Source organism: Pithys albifrons, chromosome 16 (assembly GCF_047495875.1).
Source record: "Pithys albifrons albifrons isolate INPA30051 chromosome 16, PitAlb_v1, whole genome shotgun sequence".
Taxonomy (NCBI): domain Eukaryota; kingdom Metazoa; phylum Chordata; class Aves; order Passeriformes; family Thamnophilidae; genus Pithys; species Pithys albifrons.
Window position 1 is genome coordinate 440,941 of NC_092473.1, and position 24,141 is coordinate 465,081.

Genomic DNA, 24,141 nt, shown 5'->3' on the forward strand with positions numbered 1-24,141 from the left:
GGTGAGAGACTGACCCTTTCAGAGGGATGGGGATGCAGGGCTTGGGCTGGGATCTGGGTATTGTCCTTTGCTAAGTCTCCTGGGATTTGCCTCCAGCCACAATATCCCTCTTCCTAGATAACGGGACACATACTTTCTCCTGGAGAAGGTACCTGTGTGTGGTGTGTGTTGGTCCTTGCTGACCTGCACCTCTGTCTGTATTTCACTGTGTCATGTTTAAGCACAGCCAGGTGCCTTGGGCACTGTCAGGGCTGTCCTGGCTCCATGGCCACCAGAGGAAGAGAGAACTAAGCCTGGCTATGTGCCTCCAGCACCAGGGGAAGGACAGAGCTCGGAGCCCAGCCCTGGTCATGTCCTGGAGCTGCAGGAACCTGTCAAGGGATGTAGAACTGCTGCTCACAGTGTCAGGCTGGGCCCTCCAGCCCCATGACACCTTATACCCCTGTGCAGGCAGGATCCCTGGCTGCTTTAGCTGTCTGAAAACTAGGGGTTGTAGTACCCAGGGGATTTTGTAGGGAATGGTTTAGGCAAGTGCCTCCCTGGGAGAGCAGCTATGCCCTTCTTGTGGGACTCAAAAAGGAACCCCCTCCTGCCCTACTCACCTTTGGGAATGGCTAGGATGAGGAAAAAGATTTGGAGTGGTGGTTTCCATTCTTCCCAGCACTGCAGTGATTGGACAGGGGTGACATCTTTTCCAGGGCTGCTGCTGAGCTCAGCTCTTGGGGTCAAGCTGTGAAGCTTTGGGAAAGCCATGCTGGGGAACATGTCGTGGCCCAAACAGGTTCGTCCCGAGATGTCACCCACATCCATGGCCTGGGCAGTGTCACTGCAGCCAGGGATTCTCTTGCTCATCAGGTTTGCTGCTAATTATACCCAGGGGCTGTAATTCCACCTGCTTGACCAGTTTACGGGTGTGTTAGCAGGGTCATCCTGGTGTTCAAGAGAAAACGCCAGTGGACTGAACCCACAGGCTGGGAGCACTAAACTTGGTCATTAATGCATGACACGGTCCCAGCTGCGTGTCCTGGTGCACCGTGTTCCTCCCCAGAGGTGAAGGGTGAAGGGTTCATCCTTCTGGAGGGGTTTGGGGTTCCAGAGCATGATGCCACCCCTGGAGGGGTTTGGGTGTCCTGGCTCATGGTTCATCTCTATGAATGGGCTCAGGGCTCCTGAGCACAGATCCCTCCAGAGGGGTCTGAGAAGCCAAGGCACAGTGTAGTCCCTGGAGGGGCTCAGGGGTCCCAGTTCACAGGTCCCATCCAGAGGCAGTTCGGGGGTCCTGGTGCACAGCTGTGGTTTGGGGGGTCCCTGTTCTGCACCCGGAGGGGTTCAGGGGCCCCAGTTCACGATATTCCCTGGAGGGGCTCGGATGTCCCAGTGCATGGGGCTGTCCCGGAGGGGTTCAGGGGTCTTGGTGCACAGTTCCCCCCTGCAGAGGCTCTGGGTTCCTGATGCCTGGACGGTTCATCCCCTGAAGGGTTCACAGTCCTGGTTCCCACTTCATCACCCGAGGGTCCGGAGGGTCCCAGCTCGCTGCCCGCCCCGCCCCGCCCCGCCCCGCCCCGCCCCGCCCCGCCCCGCCGGTCCCGCGTGCTCCGCGCTGGCCCCGCCCCGCGCCGCGCACGAGCCTGGGCAGGGGCGTGGCCTCCGCACGGGCTCGCGCCGTGGCGGGGCTGGGCGCACCGGCGGGCGAGTGACGTCACCTCTCCGGCTACTGCGGCGGCGGCTGGGCTGGATCCGCCGGTTCAACGCGGGCGGCCCCGGAGCGGCGGCGCGGGCGGGCGGGCGGGGTTGTTTGTCGGCGCCGCCGCCTTCCCCATCCCCGGCCGGAGCCGGTCCCCGGGTGCGGAGCCGCCGCTGCCGGGGCGGGGCGGGGCCGTCGGGGCCGCCCCCGGGGCCGGCGCTGCTCGCACAAAGCCGTGTGTGCCGCGGGCACCGCACCGACACCCGCACCGCCCCGATGTGAGCGGGGCATGGCCGCGGGGCATGGCCCGGGCCGGGCGGCGGCGGGCGCGCTGCGCCGCCGGTGAACATGGAGCCTCGTCCGCCGGGCACCGAGCCCCGGGGGCCGGGACCGGGACCGGGATCCGAGCCGGAGCTGGAGCCGGACCTGGACCTGGACCTAGAACCGGAGCCGGAGTTGGCCCCGGAGCCGGAGCTGGACCTCTGGGCACTTGAGCCCGCCGGGGCCGGCCCGGGGCCGCCGCGCTGGTGCCCGGGGGAGGCCCCGGGCGGCCCCGCCGAGCCCCCCTCGGAGGAGGAGCCGCGCCTCCGGCCCGTCTTCGACGCCCTGGACCGCGACGGCGACGGCTTCGTGCGGGTGGAGGAGTTCGTGCAGTTCGCCACGGCCTACGGGGCCGAGCAGGTGAGCGCCGGGCCGGCGGTGCGTCGTGTCCGCGGCTCCGGCGCCGGAGAAACCTTTCGTGTCCGCAAGGGCATCCTCTGCGCCGCCGGCCTCGGAGTCCCCCCGGGTGAAGGGCACACGTGGGCCCCCGAATGGCTCCCTCCCTGCCTCCTGCATCCAGGAGAAACTGGAGCGCCTGTTTTCCGGGTCCCGGTTCGCTGGGAACAGCATCCCGGCGGTGCCGCTGGGAGCTGCATCCCTCTCTTTGTTCTCCATCTCTGGCGCGTTTGCCTGGGCAGCGCGGCGGTCTCGGGCTCTGGGGCTGCCCGGGGTCCCTCGCTGGCACTGCAGACGGTGGGTCAGCTCTGTAGTACCTTATGGGTGGTGTCCGGGCTCTCGGCAGGGCGTTGGAATTGGGTGATATTTAAGGTCCCTTCCAACCCAAACCATTCCATGATGCTATGCCGCCTCACTTATCCCAGCTTTGACAACCTGAATGTGTGTTTTTTCTCCGCCTTCTGCTGCTTTGTACCCCGATGAGCTTGTGTTTCCTGCAGCAGATGAGTTGCAGTGTAATTTGAAGCTGCTTGGCATGACCCAAAATGGAGTGAGAGCTCCGGCAGCGCACCAGGGGATGGAGATGGATTTGTTGGTGTTTTATACATCGACCTGTGCTGGCATCGCTACCAGGAAAAAGGGGCTTTTTAAGGCATGCAGGTATTGCTGTGAAGCTTCTCTGTGCCTGCCCAGGTCCGCTCTCATCCTCCAGTCCTACCTGTGCATTTAAGCACCATGACAAAGCAAATCATGTGTGAAGGAAGGTTTTGCTGGAGAAGGGCTTTTTATCTCTATCCTCATGTTGAAAACACCTCTTAAAGGTAAACCAGAGGTATTTATTTCATGAAATAACCTTGTAAAGTGGAGATTGGCAACTTCTTTGTTGGTGAGGGCACTGCATGTGCAGAGGGTATCGCTGGCAGACTCATGACGTGATTACAGGTACGTCGTGGGGAGTCACAGCAGCACCTTGGCCTCTCCTGCCTCTGCCAGCTGAGAGAGGTTCTGTGCTGGCCAAGGCACCATCCTGCTGTGTCCGGGCACTCTGTGCCACCACTGTGCCCACTGCTGTTCCAGCTGAGGAAGCAGAAGCAGCTGGTCCACGTGCATCACTCCTTGGAGGCTCCTGGATCCTCCGTGCGGACATTGGTACCTTCCCAGGGGACTGTTGGCCTCCGTGTGCTTCTGTGCCCGGTGTGTAGAGCCCAAAGACGTGGGCAGAGAGGGCAGCAGACGGCAGGGGACATGGCAGGTGGCTCTGGCGTTGTCGGTGCCGGTGGCACTTGTGGCTCCGCGCCCGGTGGGAATGGTGCCAGTCTGCCAAAGGTGTCACACTGAACCTGTAAAACGCTCTGAGATCATGGCCTGAGGAGCGACTGTGAGGTTTTAAGGTCATTCCTAAACTAAGCAGGATGTGCAGGGAGGTTTTGTGCCGCTGGGAGCTCGGTACAGACCCAGCTGCAAAGGGCTGTCTGCAGGCTCCTGGCCTTGCCTGTCCTTTTAAAGCTGCTTGTTCCTTCCCACTGAGCACAACTACCGGTAATGCTGAAATACATTATGCTTTTTAAACACATTTCTCTTCAGCAAGAGACTGGCACAGCCAGCTCTTGGTGTGCAGAACAACCAAGTCTCAGCACAGCAAGTGCTGAGCAGCTTGGAGAGGGTGATGTGACAGCAGCTGAGCCAGCAGGTTGCTGGGCATCCCAGTACCTTTGCAACGGCTTGGCGAAACAGAAAGGTGATGTTTGTGGTGAACTGTGTGTGTAAGAAGACATGATGTGAGTCTGCAGCTTAGAAAAGCACAGGGAGATACTGAGGGAGAAGGAGGAGGAGTTGGTGATGGGGCCTGTAAGCACCCAGCAGATCGTGGAATGTCCTGAGTCAGAACTGACCCACAAGGATCCTCGAGATCAACTCCTGGTCCTGCCCAGGACACCCCAACAGTCCCACCCTGTCCCTGTCCCATTGTCCAAACACTCCTGGAGCTCTGGCAACCTTGGGGCCGTGCCCACTGCCCTGGGGAGCCTGGTCAGTGCCCACCCACCCTCTGGGGGAAGAATCTTTTCCTGAGATCCAATCTGAACCTGCCCTGATGTGTGGAGAATAAAGGAAGGAGTTCTGGAGAGGTTGCTTGACCTATTTTGTTTGAAGCAGCTGTAATTTGGGCCCAAAAGGAGTCTTTTGGAAAACAAAGATTCGGCTCAAGCGAAAGTTTAAGGGGAGGGACATCACCAGTGGGTAAAATGGTGGTAAGGTGACTAAAGGGGAACTTAAAGTTGTAAATAAAGGTTGTACTACAGCTGCAGCTGGGATGCTTGTAAGAGAGGGGCCACAGTTTCATGGTTGGATGGATAATCACAAAAGTATCTGTAGGGATCAGCAGGGAATTAATTAGGAGCAAATTCCAGTCCTTTTGCTGTCCCTCTCCTAAAAAGAGAAGGAAGAGGTTGTACCTGCTTCCTTTTCTTCTCCCCTCCTTCCTCGGGTGCTGCCCACAGGATGGGTTCATGGAAGGTATGTGTGGACTGGTGGTGGAAACTGGCTAAATTGAAGCACAAGGAGTCATCACATCCAGCAGATTCCTGAGGGCTGGAGAGGCTGAAGAGTTAAGGAGAGCATGTGTGTGTGTGTAACCACATGGATGAAGAGCCAGAGAGCAGCAAGTGTTGTCTTTAGTGCTCAGTAAAACACCAGAGGCATTCATGGGCTACTGAGCCCAGCACTGTCAGGTTGTTTGGCTGGAACAATTATTAACTAAATGTCAGAGGGAAGGGACCAGCTGGTATTTATTCCATAAACACGATGTGACTGTGGATTTCTGTTTCAGATTCCTTTTTTTTTTTCTTTCCATGGGGAGTAAAACTGGGGTTGGGTTGGTTTTTTGCTTAAGTAACTTGGGTTGCTGAGATCTGTGATTGTAGCCTTGGCAGGGAGGTGCTGGGCTGGGGTAGAGGAGATCAAGGCATGGGAAACTAAAGGCAGTTTGGTTTTCTCTGAAGTGCTGACAGTTGATAGGGATTGAAGCTGTTGCCAATACCTTCATCTTCAAAGGTGTGTGGAGAGGATGGTGCTGGGATTGACACCTGAGATGGGAGCCTTGTGGTGGTCCTCCAGAATCTCTAATGGGAGGATATTTGTCAAATACAGAATATTTTGTCTCTTGGAAAGCTCCCATGGACCCGTGCTGTGCTCTGTGAACTTGCAAACAAGATCTGGGTTCGAAAGGTCTTGAGGAAAACTTGACTTTCCTTGAGGACACCTTGATTTTTCGTGCAAAACTATGGACCTTTCACTAACAACATGTGAGGCAGCTTCTAATGGTGGTGGTGTATTTTTATTGTCTCCTTTCTCTTCCCTTTCTCACTCCTTTTCCCGAGGATCTGATGTTCCCTGGAGTTCACTGTCCTTGCTATAGCACCAGGCTGGTACAGAAGCGTGGAATAAGATTGGCCTAAACAGTGAGTAGGGAGGTAGTGCCCACTTGACATACCTTTCATGTCACCTTGTAAAGCAAGGAGGATTGTGTTTTGCAGTTGTGTGGGTTGCACAGAATTTAAAGCCATTGTGCAATCATTTTTATTTTCAATTTTTAATTTAGAATTTAATTTTATATGCCTTGCCTGCTGTACCATAGCATTGTGTCTGTGTGATTGAGGTGATGGAGCCCAAGCCTTTTCTCACTGGATTTATCACTACCTAGAAATGTAGGGTCAGAGGAGAATGGATTTTCTGTAAGGCTGAGGAGAAGCATCCTGCTGGCACCTTGGGTTGTTTTTCCTTTTTGTTTTGATCTAAAAGAGAACTGGAAGAGGAAAAGCCTCTTGCACCACATGATCTCGCTGCCTCGGCTCAATTAAGAGAATTCCCAGAGTTTGTCTAACCCACTTCCAAAGCCTTCAAGCTCAGTGGCAGCTCTGCCCTTCTTTGCTCCCAGAGATCTTCAGACTTTTTTTTCTCTTGATCACCTACATCCCAGTGCCTGCCACCTGTCCTGCCACCCGCCTGTCTCAGTCCCACGTCAGCTAATCCTCAGCTCAGCTCTCCATATTCACCTTTTAACTTTTCTTCTGAAGGATTTTAGCAGATTTGTTGTATTTTTGTGACGTCCCACCACCTTCTCAACTTTTGGAAGGAGATGTCCAGCCTGGCACCATCTTAAGGGTAGCAGAGATTGCCCCAGACAGCAGCTGTGAAGAGTCCTGGAGTTGTTTTTATTTTTAAATAGAACAATTTAAAGATCTGACAATTACCTTCTGGAGTGAAGCCTGGATAGTGTCAAGTTTTTAGTGGCAACCCCTCCGTGGTGAATCTGGGCTTGCTTTTCCTGCTCCCTTCTGATGGATCCCTTGGGAAGCGTGTACAGATCTTGGATCAAACACTTCTTAGAACTTCCAGTGTCATCCTCCCTTGGCATTGCTGCCATTGCATCTGGTTTTGGATGCCCTCCCTATTCCCCTTAATTTTCACCCACTTCCTTGTGAAATCTGATAATCTGGATCTCTGTCATGAGGAAACCTCAATTACTATTATTTTTTTTAGATTTTTGAATGGTTCTTACACAGTTTGAGTAGAGGAAATGCTGCTTTTATGAAGAGGTTTCTAAAATTATCTACCACAGTTTCACAGTGAAGTTTAAATTGCCTCCAACTGCGTTGCTGCTGCTGTACCTTTTGGAGGTTTTGATTGCTGTTTACTTCAAAGAACGTCCTGTGGAAGGATCATGGATTCCAGCTCCTGGAATTTGGCTCCTGCTGTGGAGATTGGGCTGGGGTGGCAGAAGGGTGATGCTCTGGGTGTACATTGGTTTCGAACATGCCTGTGGACACCCGTGTGTGCTTTGGAAGGGCAACAAATCTGAAATATTTTGCTTGCTTTGACCAAGGCCCCAGTTTTTCCCCATATAAATTCATGGCAGTGAATTTGTGGGTTTTCAGGATTGGGGTGGGAGCCCTTTCCTCACCCACACATGGGGCTGGGCTGGGCTCAGCCTCCCTCCTCCCCCTCCTCCCTCTTCAAAGGCATTTTACCACCATTATTAACATGTGTGTGCTGCAGGAGCTCCAAGACAGGAGTTTTTCTTTGTCCCTTGGAGAGGAAACGCTTCCAAGCCAACATATTTTGTGTAATTTTGGGCAAGGTGGCTGCTGCTTTGTGAATTCCATTTTCAGCTCATTTATTCACTTGTAAATATCCCAAAGATTCCAAGGAAGAGATGATTTCTGTCCTCCCGAGTTTTCGCTGCTCCTTGAAGCTCCTTGAAGGCGTTTGTCCCTTCGGGGAATGGTGGGGAGGGCTGGGGGGTCACTGCACAGACACCTCCCTGGGGGGATGTTCAGACACTTGTGGCTGCAGTCAGACTGGTGGCTGATCCCGGTGGGATCGGCTCTGGCAGGACTGTGAATACTCAAAGGCAGGGTTTGTCTGTGTGGGCTGGGAGGAGGATGGGAGTGGTAATTTTATCCCAGCGACCAGTTTATTAAATACACCTTTTTATTCTGCCTTTCTCCTTCAGATGGAGAATGCAGCAAATGTGGAGTGGGGTGTTGATTTTTGGGAGGGAGGCTTTGGATGTGACAGGACAAGGCAGAAAGACCTCCCACTGCCAGAGGGCAGGGTTAGAGGGATATTGGGAAGAAATTCCTCCCTGTGAGGGTGGGCAGGCCCTGGCACAGGTTGGGCAGAGAAGCTGTGGCTGCCCCATCCCTGGGAGTGTCCAAGGCCAGGCTGGATGGGGCCTGGAGCAACTTGGGCTAGTGGAAGGGCATGGAATGGGATGAGCTTTAAGGTCCCTTCCAACCCAAACCAGTCTATGATTATTTTGATAAAGGTTAGTTGCATGCCTCTGGAATTTGAGATAATTTCTGCAAATACAGAAACATTCTTTACCCAGAAGAAGGAAAAAGCATCAGTTTCACCTTTGCAGAGTTGGCAAATATTGTGGGTAAGGGAGCAAATGCAAGATTTTCAGGATTTGGTACGTGGATGCAGCATCCAGTGATCCCCAGCTGGAAGGCCAGTTTGTACTGGGTGAGCACTGCCACAGGCTGGGTCAGGAGCCCCAGCAAGGGAAAACAACCCTCATCTGAGGGTTTTCGGTGTTGAGTTGGAAGGGACCTTAAAGCCCCTCTCATTCCATCCCCTGCCATGGGCAGGGACACCTCCCACCAGCCCAGGTTGCTCCAAGCCCTGTCCAACCTGGCCTTGGACACTCCCAGGGATGGGGCAGCCACAGCTTCTCTGGGCACCTGTGCCAGGGCCTGCCCACCCTCACAGGGAAGAACTTCTCTCTAGTATCCAATCTAAATCTCTTCTCTTTCATTTTATGTCCATTCCCTCCTATGTCCTGTCACTGCCTGTGTAAAAACTGCTCTCCCTCTTTTATAAGCTGCCTTTAAGTGCTGAGAGAAATAGAGGTGCTTTCACAAGAAGCTTCCTCCCTTCTCAGGAGCAGTGTATTTTCTTAGGCTGTGACTAATAACAAATGCGTTGGAGTCATCATAATTAAGTGGCTGGGATATGATAGTGCAGCACAACACAGCGATTGGGCTCTTTCAGAGTCATTGTGACCTGCTCACAATTCCCTCTCCCAAAGCGTTCCCAAACTGCCGTTATGTAACTCAATCCAGCCAGTAATTGATAATCATTACAGTTGCCTACGCAATTCCTCACAGTTTTATTCTTGTTTTGACTTTCATTTGCTTCTGGTAATCAGATGAATTATCCACTTTGAACCCAGGGGCTGCATTTTTTTTTCTTCCTGCCTTTGGATTTTTGCAAAACAAATGACTCCCCATCAGCCGCAGCCTATGGCTCTGCTTGGACAGGGTGAGCTGCTTCTGCTGGGCCACTCTCAGCGACCCCTCTCCCAGGGGCCCATCAGCTTTCCAAGACTAGAAAGTTGCTGGCAGTGGGGTGGCAGTGGACCATGGCTTATTTCTCCCTGTTCCTCATGCCTGGCTCCATCCTTTTGTAATCCTGCTTGAGTTCCTGGTTCCTGGTGCTGGTTCCTCCTCGTGAGCCCAGGGGGTGAGCAATTCCAGCCGTTTCCTTTGCTTGTTTGTGTAAATTCAGCCACCCGTGGAAAATGTCCATACAATGCTGCCAGACTGGTTCTGGTGAGCTGAGAGTGGTGGAGTTCTTCAGGTTGAAAAGGACTGCTGAGATGGAGGCAAACCACTCCCCCCCAGCACTGGCAATGCCACTACTAGCCTGTGTTCCCAAGTGTCACATCCACATGACTTTTAAATCCCTCCAGGGATGGGGACTCTACCACTGCCCTGGGCAGTCTGTTCCAATGCCTAACTACCCTTCGAGGGAAGGAATTCCCCCAGTATCCAATCTGAAATTTCCCTGGTGCAACTTGAGGCCGTTCCCTCTCCTCCTGTCCCTGTTCCCTGGAGCAGAGCCCAACCTGGCTCCCCCCTCCTGGCAGGGATTGCAGAGCCAGAAGGTCCCCCCTGAGCCTCCTTTTCTCCAGGCTGAGCCCCCCCAGCTCCCTCAGCTGCTCCTGCTGCTCCAGCCCCTTCCCAGCTCTGTTCCCTTCCCTGGACACGCTCCAGCCCCTCAGTGTCTCCCCTGTCATGAGGGGCCCAGAAGTGCCCCAGGACTGGAGGTGCCCCAGCAGTGCCAGCACAGGGATGGGCACTGCCCTGGGCCTCTTTCTCCTCAGAAGGAGCTGAGCTTCTCTGCTGGCACAGGGGATACAGTGCCAGTTTGGGATATGGCAGAAAGGGAGCTCCAACCACCTGAAGGTTAAAATGCTGACTGACTCCTCAGCCCAAGGCAGTGGCTTGGCTGCAAGGTGTGTTCCCAGGGATGGAATAGGATTAGAGGGTGAATTCAGGTCTTGCTTCTTTGCTGCCATTGTGAGAGGTGCCTGTTGACACAGTGGGAATTTGTCCTTAGGGAGTTGTGCATTTTGTACTTAAAATGACCCTCCCACATGCCAAAAGCATTCCCACCTTGTCTCAAAGTACAGTCCATGGTCTGGGTGCTGCACTGAGCCACTCACCTTGTGGGGTTTTTGGGGACATCTGCAGTACAGCTGTTTGCTGAACCAGCCAAGCCAAGTCTGCAGGACAGTCATGCTTCTCTAGTTGTCCCACGGCCAACAGAGCCCCCAAAGCTCCTCTCAGCCCTTAAAATCATTATATCTTTCAGTCTCCTTCCCATACGTGGGATGGTGCTGAAGGATAATGCTGTGGGTCCAGGCCTGAGGCTCCCCAGCAAAGGCAGATCTGTAACTGAACAGAGTGGGAGAGACATCATGGATTTCCTAAGGCTGCTCTCAAAATCACTCTTAATATCTTTGTGTATTTGTGCTTAGAATCACAGAACACTTTGGCTTGAAGGAACCTCAAAGCCCATCTCGCTCCAACCCCCTGCCATGGGCAGAGACACCTTCCACTAGCCCAGGTTGCTCCAAGCCCCATCCAGTCTGGTGCGGGACACTTCCAGGGATGGGGCAGCCACAGCTTCTCTGCCAGGGCCTGCCTGCCCTCACAAGGAAGAATTTCTTCCCAATATCCCGTCTATCCCTGCCCTCTGGCAGTGGGAAGCCATTCCACCTTGTCCTGTCACTCCAGGCCCTTGTCCCAAGTTCCTCTCCAGCTCTCCTGGAGCCCCTTCAGGCACTAGAAGGGGCTCTCAGGTCTCCCCAGAGCCTTCTCTTCTCCAGGTGAACCCCTCAGCTCTCCCAGCCTGGCTCCAGAGCAGAGGGGCTCCAGCTCTGGAGCATCTCTGTGGCCTCCTCTGGACTCTCTCCAGCTGCATATTCGTATGCTGGAGGCCCTTGATGTGCTTGATAGCAGGAAGATGCGTATGAGCTGAGAGGGAGCTCACTCTCTGTATGAGTAGGGGAGTCACAGTTAATATCAGTGGTACCTGGCATGCACCTTGTTTTGGGATCCCAAAACGTCCAAGCCAAGAGACAGCCCTGAAGATGCCATGGGACAGTGGAAGTGCTGGCTTGGGCTTTCTGTGTGGCTCACAGTTGTGCAGAAATTGTCTCTTCTTCCCAAACTTTGGTTTGTGATGAGGTTTTTCCCTTTCTCTGTAGAGTCTTTGCTGTAGTTGGTGTGGGGCAGAATAAACTGTTAATGGTCATGTGAGTTGTGGGCATGGAGGGAGGAGGAGGAACATGACTGAGGAGAGCCATGGGGACAATTTCTTCCCAAAGTGCCACTACTGCAAGCTGGAGTGGATGGTGTTTGCTCACAGGGGGAAAGCAGGCTCCAAGGGAGGTCAGACTGAGCTCAAGTCACTGTAAGTGACAGTAGATCCTTCCATTGTGCACTACTGGCATGGTTGTGAGGCTGGACTGGGGTTTTCCTCAGTGGAGGTGAGGGTGACCTGCAGGTCTGGGATGGGGCTCCACGGCTGCTGGCACAACATTTCCTTATGACTGTGAACATCCTGGGCTTGGCCCAGGCACTTTATCCCTGGTTTTTGTCAGTGTCTTTCCCCTCTCTAGACTGCTCTTAAAGCGGAGAAACACATGGAGGCTGCTGAGAGAGGGATTCCACACTGCCCGTGCTCCGTGTGCTCTGAGCTCGGCTTCTTGCCCGGCTCCCTCCAGTGCAACAGCAAAACCCCTTCTCAAGAAATACCAACAGTGTCAAACTGCTGAATGGGCTCCCTCTTCCCATGGTCTGTGATTCTGAAGCATTCAGGGGACAGGTGTATTTGATTCAAATCTGAGTGAGTGATTCCATAGCATGTGTTGTCTGTGTGGGTCCTGGTGTGTCCCCAGCACTTCATGGGCCACCAGGGCCCTGGAATGGCAGGATGACAGCTCTGGGAAAGTCCTGTGGTGCTCTTGGTGTTCCAAGGGTCTTCACAGCTTTGTTTGCAGGCTGAATGTCCCTCTCTTTGGGAATGTGGTGGGCAGCCCAGTGGCCTCCTGATTTATTTGTTTTTAATAACACATTGAAGTTTTCCAGAAGAAAGAACTCCTGCTCCCTCTTCTACACTGTGCTGTGGTGAAATGCCAGTAGCATTATGTTGACTTTGAGTCACTGCTGCTGCTGGAAGGGATTTTCAGCTTGCAGGCTGCTCCTGCTTCCTCTTCTTCCCTGTGGAGGAGTGAAGCCAGAAGGAGAGGAGCTGGTTCTGGGAGCTGCGTCATCTGGCAGGACCCGGTGGAGCCGACTGCTGACGACCCTGTGGAAAATCCATTTGCGAGTCCAGTAGGAAACTGGGCTCAAGCAAAATGTGCAGGAAGTACAAGAAGCCCAAACCAACAGTTTTTAGAGAAAAGAAGCTGTCAGGGGTAGGAATCAAGTGGTGGGGCTGGACTGCAATGGGCACAGGACACAGAGCCGGAGCAGGATCTCTCCGCTGCCCCAGCTGCTCTAGGATTCCACATTCCCAAACAAATACATCATGAAATAAGGGGCTGCCCAAGGGGCCCTTCTGCTTGAAGAAGGTATATCTGTAATGAAAGCAGAACTCTCCTCATGCAAAAATAATATTCAGGCCCACCTTGGCTTTAAAACTGATCAGGACATTGTGGCTTTTGCCACCATCTTTGGCTATGGAGGGATGAAAAGACGTCTGTTGCCTCCCTTTTGCATGGCCACATTCCTTATTTTTTGCAGGAGAGTGGCTGTTCTTCACCCTACTTACTGTGTGTGTGTGTGTGTGTGTGTGTGTGTGTGTGTGTGTGTGTGTGTAAATCTGGATATCCTTGTGGAAAATTTTTTCTTGTACTTGCTCATGGGATGCAGTAACTTGCTAATCCTCTCCTGGCTCAGAACTGTGGGATTACTGTGCTGGCAGGAGCCTGTGGAAGGATGCAAAGAGCAGACACAGGGTTTGTGGGATCTTCCCTGGAAGGTCCAAGGGGCATGCTGGAGGCCTTGGTGTGGAACAGGAGGGTGCTGGAGGCCTTGGTGTGCAGCAGGGAATTTGCTCTGGGATTTGTGCACCTCTTCGGGCTCTATGGAGCATCCAGTTGCTTGTATGCCCAGTGTTTACAATCCCTGTAGTCCTGAGCTTCCCAAACTATGTGTGGTATTTTAGCCTCTTCTCACTTCCTTCAAGAATCTACCTCTTAGTCTTTGAACCATTCAGGTCTCTTTTCCCCCCTCTGGCACATCTGCTCTGTGTCCTTCATACAAACAGCCTTTTCTGAAGCTGCGTGAAGGCTTTGCCAAAAGCAGGGAAATAATTTGACGCAGCAATAAGAAAGAAATGTCTTTATGCTTTGCTGGTCTCTCATTCAGGCTTGTTTGTTATTCCAATAAACTTGGTTTTGACAGTGTGGCAGGCTCAGCCTGGCTGAGGAAGGCAAGTTCATTCACTCATATTTAGCTGCTCATGTCTTTAACTCACCTGAGCTTCACCTCTGCATCCCAAGAGGCTCCTTGTGCCCACCAAATTCCCAGCATTTGCAAGTTGAGGTGCAGTTCTCTGCTCCCAACATCAGAAGCTGCTGGAGAGAGTCCAGAGGAGGCCACAGAAATGCTCCAGGGCTGGAGCCCCTCTGCTCTGGAGCCAGGCTGGGAGAGCTGGGGGGGCTCACCTGGAGAAGAAAAGGCTCTGGGAAGACCTGAGAGCCCCTTCCAGTGCCTGAAGAGGAGAGCTGGAGAGGAACCTGGGACAAGGGCCTGGAGTGACAGGACAAGGGGGAATGGCTTCCCACTGCCAGAGGGCAGGGTTAGATGGGATATAGGGAAGGAATTCTTCCTGTGAGGGTGGTGAGGCCCTGGCACAGGTTGGGCAGAGAAGCTGTGGCTACCCCATCCCTGGAAGTGTTCCAGGCCAGCTTGTCTGGCGCTTGGAGCAACCTGGGATAGGGGAAAGTGTCCCTGTCCATGGCAGGGGTGGAATGAGATTGGCTTTGAAGTTCCTTCCAACCCAAACCATTCCATGACTGTTAGTTTTAGACGTTATAGCCTGTGCATTGTATTTTGGAAAGGGAGAATTAGCAAAAGTGTGTCCTGAGCTAGAGAGAGAATTTATTCTGGGACGTGCCATGTGGTTTTGTGCTGCTTTCTAACCTGGAGGGGAGGAGTGGACTCGAATGCTGCAGTTCTGGGTTTGTAAGCCCAGACAGTCAGTTCTGTGACCGGTCCCATCACAGAAACACCTGGGTTTGTTGCAAGGGGCTTTACATGAAGTTAGATCAGGCAAAATACTCAGCACCTTAAAATGCCTAATCCTTGGTATGTGACTTCCTGGCATGTTTTGTTGTGCTGCTTTTTGTCTGTTCAGATCAGCTCTAAATCCTGCATAGGCTCCTGGCCCAGACTGGCTTCGGTGGTGGCACTTGGCTCTTCCCCCAGGTGGTCCAGTCAGCATCGAGGGTGTGTTTTATGTGAGGAGTAACCTGGCCCTAAACTACTTCTCGATTTTAATGCAGCCTCCTGGCCCTGAGCTGTGTTTAGAAGGGTGAGAACAGGTTTCTCTGTATCATCAGAGGAACAAAAACTAGAAACAAAGGCTTCAGTGGTTTGGAAGGTGGAGGAAGAACACTCTTCAGGTTTCATTAAACAAAGAAATATTTATAGTGGACCATTGCTGCTGAAGCCTTGGAGCACTTGGGGAACGACAGGAAACAGAACACTTGAGAGAAACAATTAAATTTGGATTAAAACCTTTTCAGTGTAACTTATGTTCCTGTTTCCAAACCGTCCTTTAAGTTGTTTAAATATGTTTTTATGCTTCAGTGACAACAATTGAGGGATAATTTGGAAATGTCATTCTTGACATGCTGAAATACATTCTTGACATGCTAAAATATGACAGATTGAGGCTTCTAAAGCTGTGGTGAGTGTAGAGCTATTCCTGCCTCCAAAGGCTGGTGGGGTTGGTCCAAAAGGGTCCTGTACAGACCAGAGGAATTTCTGCCAGCAGGTAAAACATCCCAAACTGCTGGCTATGAGTGATGTGGGGTAGTGGAGATCTCCTGCAGTTCAGCTCCACACTCTGCACTGAGGGCCTGGCTGGAAGCACCAGTTCATCCTGGTTTCTTACTGGGGTGGGCAGGAAGGATGTGGGTCCTCAGGCTTTTTTGGCTGCCAGCTCTTTAAAACATATGCTGGCTTCTTTTTCTGCTTCCTGTTGAATTTTGAGTGTTTGAAGGAAAGTCTTTTCATTTGCATGTGGCATTGGGACAGCAGCATTGAGATGGGAACAGAGAAGACCTGGACCTTGGGATCAACTTTGGACTTGTTCTTGGCTCACAGTTGACTTGTAGATGTCTTCCCTCCCCTTCCAAAAGGGGAAAATAGTAGTTTGGTGGGGAGGGAATTCTACCCTGTTCATTCCATATTCACATCTCTCCCCTCTGGCATTTCCTGTGCCTGCAGAAGGAGCCTGGGAGAGGCTGCAGAGCAGCCCCAGGGCTCGTGGTTTGGGGCCAGAGTTGGGGGGACAAAACTGGGGGAGAAGCAAAAATCAAAAAGTTGATGGTAAGCTGAGCAGCTTTTCTCTTGGATTAGTAGGAGAAGGCAAGTGGATGTGTTGAAGGGTGAGGATGTGTGTGGTCTTCCTGGGCAGAAAGGGAAGGAGGGAGCTTCTTCCCCTTGGGGAACTTGCTCACTTTGTTCCAAGCAAACAGTTTAACTCCTGGGGCTTCTCCCCCTTGGTTGGTGTGTGATCCCTCCCATTCCTGTTCTTTAAATACTTGCAGGCTTATTCTTACAATAATTATTCCTTCCTAAATAACAAGAGGCTTATTCCTCATTTACCTTAAATAACAGGTTTGATTATTTCTTCTGTAGTGGGAAGGGATGAGAACAAACTAGGCTGAGTCTCTTTTTGTCTCCTCCTCAGCAAGCCATCTCCATCTTGGTTTCAAGGACCAGACTGAGAGGAGAGGCCCTGCAGTGTTGGAGCCTCAGGGTGAAGGAATGGCAAGGACAGATGAGCTGATGTCTGTGCAAGATTAGGGAGGGATGTTGTAGAAAGAATTTTCACTGGGTGTTTTTTATGTCTTTATTTAAAGACTTGGGCAGGCATGATCTCCTGGAGCTTTGGAAAAGGCTGGGAAGGCAAAACTCTGTCAGCAGCTCCAGGTCAGCGCTGCCACCTGTGAAATAAATAATTCAGCTCTTTCACTTCCTACTCACAATTGACCATGGCTGCTGCCTGTAATGAGATCTGCCCCTTGGGAGTGTTTTAAAGGTTACTTAATCAGGTGTAATTGCAGCAGAATAGAAACCTGCTTTGAGGTCCTGAGTGCTTTCTGTGCTGACAGCAACTTCAACAAATTACGGAGTCTGTCCTTACAAACATGGCTGGAGCCAGTGTAATCCCCAGTTATCAGCCTTGCTGGCAGCCTGGCTGTTTATGGTGATGAAGCCACAGAATTGGAGTGCTGGGAAGGCTGTTCCTGGCTTTGGGAATGCTGCAGCTGTGGTTCCCATCATGGCACAGAGCACCGCAGAGCTGTGCACACGCTGTGGGCACGTTCCTGCTGTCCCAGCAGCTGGCACAGTGCAGGGACAGTGCTGCATGAGCAGGGATCAGTCCTGCTCAGCTGATCCCACTGCAACCCGTGGATTGAGGGACTGTTTGTGTGGGAACAGCCACATCCTTGGCATGTTCCACCTCTGCTCCGGTGTGTGGCTGCAGGAAGTTCAGCAGGCCCAGCATGTTTGCACATTTCCCAAAGATTCAAAAGTACTTGTCTTGACTTCTGCCATCAGCATTTAAAAGTATTAAAACTTTTTTCCTGAAAGTGTGGGTTTAGCCTTGAGAGACTCTTTTAGGTACAAATGAGCACATTGCCTCATCCTCTGTTAGAACACAAAGGGCTGAGGTGCTGCATCTACTTTTGCATAACCATGGGAGGTTTTTATAGTGTTCTCACTCATAAATTCACAGAATCACAAAATATTCTGAGTTGGAAGAAACTCTCAAGGATCATTGAGTCCAACTCTTATTACACCAGTTTGGTCCTTGTCTTTCTCTCCACTTGAATTCAGGGATTGTGTGACTTCCAGTACTGTTTTCTCCCCAAAGATAAAAGATGTTCAGAGAAGATTTAGACTTCTTGTAGACCAGAGAGGGTGGTCAGAGTTGCCTGAGAGGTACATGGATTGTCATGTCCTGTCTCAGCCAAGGTCACCCAGAATTGGTTAGTACCTGGTTTGCAGTGAGTTTCCTATGGTTAAAGCTCCAGGAGCCACTGTATTTCAGGACATTTTTGGTCCTCTGCTTTGCTTGACACTCGCCAAGCTGTAAATTGGTGGAGAAGGTGTGTTGACACCTGGCAGGGCACTGCTCCTCTGTTGTCCCTTGTGGTGACCCTTGGTACTGGGAGATGAGGGGCAAACCTGATGCCTGCTGATAGCTCCTTGTAAACAGACTCTGCTACAATCCACAGGCTTGGGATGAGGAGATATGGTTTGAGTAGCCCTTTTTTAAGGACAAACAGAAAATAGAAGCTGTTTTGTGGCATGTTTAAAATAGTGTGGAGCCTTCCTTTCTTCTTTCCTTTCACCTTCCTTTCTTCTTTCCTTTCACCTTCCTTTCTTCTTTCCCTTCACCTTCCTTTCTTCTTTCCTTTCACCTTCCTGTCTTCTTTCCCTTCACCTTCCTTTCTTCTTTCCTTTCACCTTCCTGTCTTCTTTCCCTTCACCTTCCTTTCTTCTTTCCTTTCACCTTCCTGTCTTCTTTCCCTTCACCTTTCTTTCTTCCCCGTCTTCCTTCCACTTTCCTTCCTCCCTCCAGTTCCTCTTTGTTCTGGAGGGGAATAAACAAGAAACAAGGGTAAAGCCCTTAAACCTATTCATCTCCTGCAATATTGCATTCAGGAGAGAAGAATTCCGTACTGATAAATAGTTGGGGAAGAAGTGGTGGTAAGAAGTGCATGGGGCTGGTGTGGGTGTGTAGGAGAGGGATGTGTAGGTGTCAGGAATCCAGGGTGTCCTCATTGCATCATCCAAGACGGAGCAATGCTCCTGTTGAGCCGTTCTCAGGCGTGGTCCCAGCCTGGCCACCTGTTGCCACCTGCATGTCCTTGTCAACAGCGTGGCTTTCCAAGTCCAGGCAGAGGGGCCAGGAATTGGAGCTGGTCAGGATATACCTGTGAAATCACATGTTTTCCCTGTCCACCACAACCTTGTTGAAATGCTTGCCCCAACTTGCCCCAGTGCTGGGCAGTCACTTCAAGGCTCAGGTCTGAGAGCCTCAGTGCTCAGTTTTTAGGCCAAACCTTTGTCTTTCTGTAGAAACACATTTTAATCAGTGAAAAGTGAATGTGGTTTGAGCTGCTCAACAGTCCCCAACTAGCTGCTGGTGTTAGGTGAAATCACGGCAAGAAGTTCCCCCCGGTGAAGGTCTTCTCTGGTGGTTAATGGTTCTCCTGATGTTTTGGGCTAAAATCAAGGCCCAGCTAGCATTAAACATGCTGTCTTGCCCAGTCAGAATCTGCACTGGGCTTACTGGTTTTGGGCTTTTCCCTGGGTGGCCTGGTCTGTCCCTGTTGGTTGCTCAAGTGGCCAAAGCACACACAGCTGAGCATCACCTCAGCCGGGCTCTGAGTGAGTCTCTCGCAGGTTGTTTCTCACCTGGACAGGTCTCCTGGTGTCTGACAGCTCGGTGGGCTCTCTAGGTCTCTGACACGCTTCTAGTGTCTTCTTGCGTGTAACCCATGTGTGGTTGGTCCTTTTAGAAGTCCGTTGTTAATCAGACCAGACCTTCACCCTGGCTCCCATTCCCATGGCTTGACTTGGCATTTTTCCTGTTCCTCAGAAGACAGACCACATGCCAAATCCTTTGCAAGGAAAGGTGGAAGCAATTTCAAGGCTAAAGCATTGGCCTTTGCTCATGGCAGCATGTATGAATCTGCAGGTGCAGGAGTTCTTGGTGGGATCTCAGCCCACTTGCAATTGGTGATCTGTATCAGGAATATGTCAGTATTCATTCCTCCTCTTTGTGTCCTTGGAATTTGCTTCCAGAGTCTGTGTAGGTTAAAGCAGTACTGAGAGCTGGGTTCCCAGGGCAAGAAGTGGTTGTGACTGGGCTGTGAAAGCATTATCCCTGAAATACCCCTAGGATTTGAGCTCCACCAGCTCTTCCTGTGGGGTGCCTGACTGCTGTGGCCAGTAAAAATCTTCCACCCTCATTCACCCTTCAAAAGAATGTCTTTTTGGAAGCTGGTTCAGTACTGATCTCTCCCACCATATGAAGGAAAACTGCTGGCAGGTTTAGGGGTTACAGGGAAGGTGTTGTTTGGCCAGCACAGCCTTCACTTCCTTCAGAGACCACACTTAAAACAAACACAGTGGGTATTTTGTGCTGCAGGATCCATCTGCTCTGTGGTGGAGACACGGAGCATCCATAAGGATAAAGATAAAAGGGCTTGGAGCTTCCTTTTCCTTTTCCTCCAGGCTGCTGAACAGGGCCACTCACAGCTGGGGATCCCTCACCTCCCTGGGAAACTTTCATCCTGTGGCTGCCAAGCCTTTGTGTGTTAATTTGAATTTGGAGTTGTCACCATTGGCTTTGTGGGGCTCAAGGTCAGTGACTGAGCTGATTTCACTGCAGGGAAGCTCTTTTTGTGCTGTTAAGGACCGGTTTGACATTCCAGTGTGGTGCTGGGTACACACTCCGAGGGGTTGTTGGAGATGGGGGGGTTTGGCAACAAAATTGTTGGCTTTTGGAAGGTGAAACGGCCTGGAGTGTGCAGAGCTGTCTGGTACAGAAGAGGTGGTTACTACAATGAGTAGTTCCTGTTGTGTTGTTGAGCTGCCAAGTGACCTCTTTCCTCCTCCCCAGTGTGCTCCGTGTCCTTCACCAGGAGAATGCCCTTGGTCCAGGCTGTACATCATCCCTGGCACATCTCACCACCAGTTCTGCTTCTGCAGCTTGTGGCTGTGCTCAGCTCGAGGCAGCCTGACTTCAAGCAGTTTAAACCTCTCCATTTCCACCAGGATTTAAGTTGGCTACTTAAGCCGCCTCATCCTGTTTGCCTCCCTAATGCTCTGTATTTTAGCTGCTCTTCAGGAAGAGATTGTAACCAGCCACAAACACACACAGTAAGAAAAACCCTTATTTTGAGTATTTCTTGCTGGCCAGCATCAGGAACCTCCCTGTGACCACATGTGTCTCATCTATGCCTGTGTTTAGCCTCGTGCTGCAATTTGGTGGAGAGTTAACTTTTGGTGTTGTGCTAATAGGACTGTGGTGTTGCCTGCTCTGCCCTTGCAGATTAGGCTTCAGCTAAAAACAAATCCAGGACCCCAACTGCTCAGATTTGCTAATCTAAAACTGTTTGAGTCATAATGCTGGGATTTTTCCTAACTATCCTGATAAGGTAGTGGTTTTAACCTAAGTCATCAAAATTAAGAAATGCAAAAAACTGGCAGTTCCAATCCAGGAGTGAGATGCTGAAGCTGTCACTGGTGTGGGCGGCTCAGTGCTGTGACAGCTCAGCTGGGGAGAGTGGCCTGGGGAGGGGTCTCAGAATAATACCAAGGACCTGTGTTTGATGTTGTTTAAGATCACAGACTGGTTTGGGTTGGAGGGACCTTAAAGTCCATCCCATTCCATCCCTCTACCATGGACAGGGACACCTCCCACCAGCCCAGGTTGCTCCAAGCCCCATCCAGCCTGGCCTTGGACACTCCCAGGGATGGGGCAGCCACAGCTTGTCTGCCCAACCTGTGCCAGGGCCTCACCACCCTCACAGGGAAGAATTTCTCCACAATATCCCATCTAACCCTGCCCTCTGGCAGAGGGAAACCATTCTCCATGGCCTTGTCAAAAGTACCTCCCTCTTTTTTATCAGCATCTTCTAAGCAATGAAAGGTTGCAACTTCTTGATGTCTTTAACAGTGTGTGCGGTTCTCACTTTATCTTCCAAGAGGAGAGGCAGGGGCTGGAAGGGGAACAGGAAGCATGATTAGAATGCCCGAGAAGCTGAAGCAACTGCCTTGCAAGGGAAGAATGGGCAGGCAGGACCCTTCAGACAGCAGAGTGTGGGTCCAGTGGGTTCATCCTTGAACCTCACCATGACTTACTGTGGTAGAACAGGAAGATGGTTGATGATGAAGCAGAAAATAAGGTGCAGAAGAGCTCGAAGCAGACACACATGTACAAGGCAGGGAGTCAGATCCTGGAGCTCTCAGCTCCAGAGGTGGTGGGGGCAAGTCCAGGTTCTCATGGGCAGTAAAAGGACTGGGCGGGCATGTCCTCTCAGCACCCCCAGCTCCATCACCGTGGATGCTGGGAGATGCTGGGTGAGACTAGATGTCCAGGACCTGGGGGGACCAGGCAGGTGCTGCATGTGTGTTTGTTTTCTGTGTTGTGAGCTCTTCTGAGTCTCAACAGCCACTCACACTCAGTGTGGGGGCAGTGTCTCGATTGGTTGTTAATAGTGGTTTTAAGCCTGGCCAGCAAATATGGGCGGATTTGGATCAGCACTGACATGTTGCCATGGGACTGAGCTTCATCAGCACGTGGCTTTTGTTGTTTGCATCATAATGCCCAGGTTGAGAAGTCTTCAGGACCATTTCCCCTCATTTTCTCTTGCCCACAGCCCAATTTAAATACGTAGGTGGCTCTTCTGCATAACAGAAGTGCTTCCCTGGCTGCCCTGTCACTCCGGCTGGAGCACTGGTGTGGGTGAGGTGCCTTGCTGGGGGATTGGCAGGAGGGTGCGAAGCCCTCCTGAGAAGCTGATATCCACATCACACTCAGAACTCTGAGAAGCTCTTGTCCTGAGAAGCTGAAAACTACAGAAACGATAGAGTATGTCATGATAATCCCTTACAGGCTTATCAAGTCTGATTACGTGTCACTTGGATTTCTGTTATCTCTGTACACCCATAACAAATTAAGCAACAACTTTTGAACTCAAAGCAGCTGCCAGATGCATTAAGTGGAACCGACACATTCCTAAGAGCTGTTATTATTAGTCTAAAATACCTTTGTTTAATGTACAAAAACCTGGCTCAGCCAAGATGATGTGTGCCATATGAGTTCAGCAGGTCTGTCATCTGTCTGCCAAAAACATACTCCAAAAAACTGGAGAAGATGCTTGTGTTGTCTTCTCCCATTCACAGAATCACAGATGAGGTTGGAAAAGCCCTGCCAGCCCATGGAGCCCACTCTGTGCCTGATGTCCACCTTGTCCCCCAGCCCAGAGCACTGAGTGCCACGGCCAGTCCTGCCTTGGGCACCTCCAGGACTGGGGACTCCAAACCTATCCGGGCAGCCCCTTCCAATGCCTGACCACCCTTTCTGTAAAGGAATTCCTCCTGGTGTCCAACCTGAGATGGAGTCAGCTGGCAGTTGGACAGCCTATGCCATGAGGGGCTTGGGTTTCCTCTTGTGGCAGCCCCACAGAGGCACAGCCTGAATTCCAGTGACAGGACTCAAGGAAGAGGCTAGAGCTGTGTCAGGGAAGTTCAGGTTGAATCTCAGCCAAAGGCTCTTCCCCCAGAGGGTGGTGGGCACTGACCAGGCTTCCCAGGGCAGTGGGCACAGCCCCAAGGCTGCCAGAGCTCCAGGATTGTTTGGACAACACTCTGAGGGACAGGGTGGGATTGTTGAGGTGTCTGTGCAAGGCCAGAAGTTTGACTGGATGGTCCTTTTGGGTCAGTTCTCACTCAGCACATCTATGGTCTCTGCCCTGTGTTTTCTTCCATAATGCAATTCTCACTGCTGCTGTGGGAAGGTGGGATGTCCAAAGCAGAGACATCTCCTGCCTTCCCTGAACGCATTCAAAACAGTGTGAACACACAGATGAAGAGCTCTGAGTGTGATGTGGGTATGATTTTCCTGTAGAAACACATACCTGGGTTTAAGAAAACCAAAAAGAAAGCAAACCAACCCCCCTGTGCTGCTGTGTGAAGAGTGGGGCAGCTCTGAGCACCACACTCAGCTCAGGGTTATGTCTCCTGTCAGATGAGAGTAGAGGTTTGGTTATTCACCATCCCTTTCCTCCAAGAACAAGCCAAAACCTGAGTGAGTCAAAAGGTTGTGCTCATGAGAGCTGCAAAAATACAGGCCTTCATCCCTCCTGGAGTCTTCCTCCCGTGCTTCGGCTCCAGAGGAGGAGGAGAGGTGGATGTGTGTGACAAGACAAGAGCATTGTGCAATTCCTTCTCTCACCTCTTACACCTGCATTCCTCCTGGGTTTGTTTCTGAGCTGAATGTGGCTCAAAAATAGATGAAGGTGTGTCAAGAGTTCTTAAAATGAGGCATCAGCATCTGCTTGTCTGAGCTTGAGAAGCATCAGTCATGTAAAGGATTTTCTACTCTTGGCAATCTGGATGAAAGGAACCAAATGCACCTTTTGGAATACTTTGGACCACGGGGAATGCCTGTGGTTTTGCTCTCAAACCATTGCCTGTTCTCTTTGAAGAGCCCAGACCGTCCTCACCAGGTCTCCCAAGTGCCCCTTGCTCCACGTGGTGTGCCTGTTCCAGAACCCCCATCCCAATACTTGCCAGCTGACATGCTTTCTTCCCCCTCAGGCATTGTCTAACTGGGAAAATGTTTCAATTATATGGCCTAAATTTGTATCGTGGAGCAGTTCATTATCACTGAATCCTCTTAATTGGGCTCTCCTACCAGGCAGCCTATTACTGAGTTCCCAATTAAGACAGGACCTCTTTAAAACCCATAAAAATAAACAAATCCCTGATAGGGCAGGACCGTTGCAAGAAACGCTGCCCAACCTGATGTTTCAAGGCTAAGCAATAGTTTCAACACCAACCAAGTACTAGTTAACCCCTTTGTGTTGATTGCTTATGATCCCTTCAAGGAGAATGGCCAGTTTG

The 24,141-nt window shown here is 51.5% G+C and overlaps 1 protein-coding gene across 2 annotated transcripts in view; it reads left to right on the top strand.

Annotated features, from left to right (window-relative positions):
- The first annotated feature begins 1,699 nt into the window (after positions 1–1,699).
- Positions 1,700–24,141, top strand: part of RAB11FIP3 (RAB11 family interacting protein 3) — a 78,230-nt gene continuing 55,788 nt past the window's right edge. The window contains exon 1 of one of the 2 annotated variants that reach the window (XM_071570721.1): positions 1,700–2,365. In XM_071570721.1, the coding sequence (XP_071426822.1) occupies positions 2,033–2,365 (333 nt within the window). In that variant the 5' untranslated portion in view covers positions 1,700–2,032. The remainder of the gene's footprint in view (positions 2,366–24,141) is intronic. The other variant, XM_071570723.1, reaches the window with a different exon arrangement.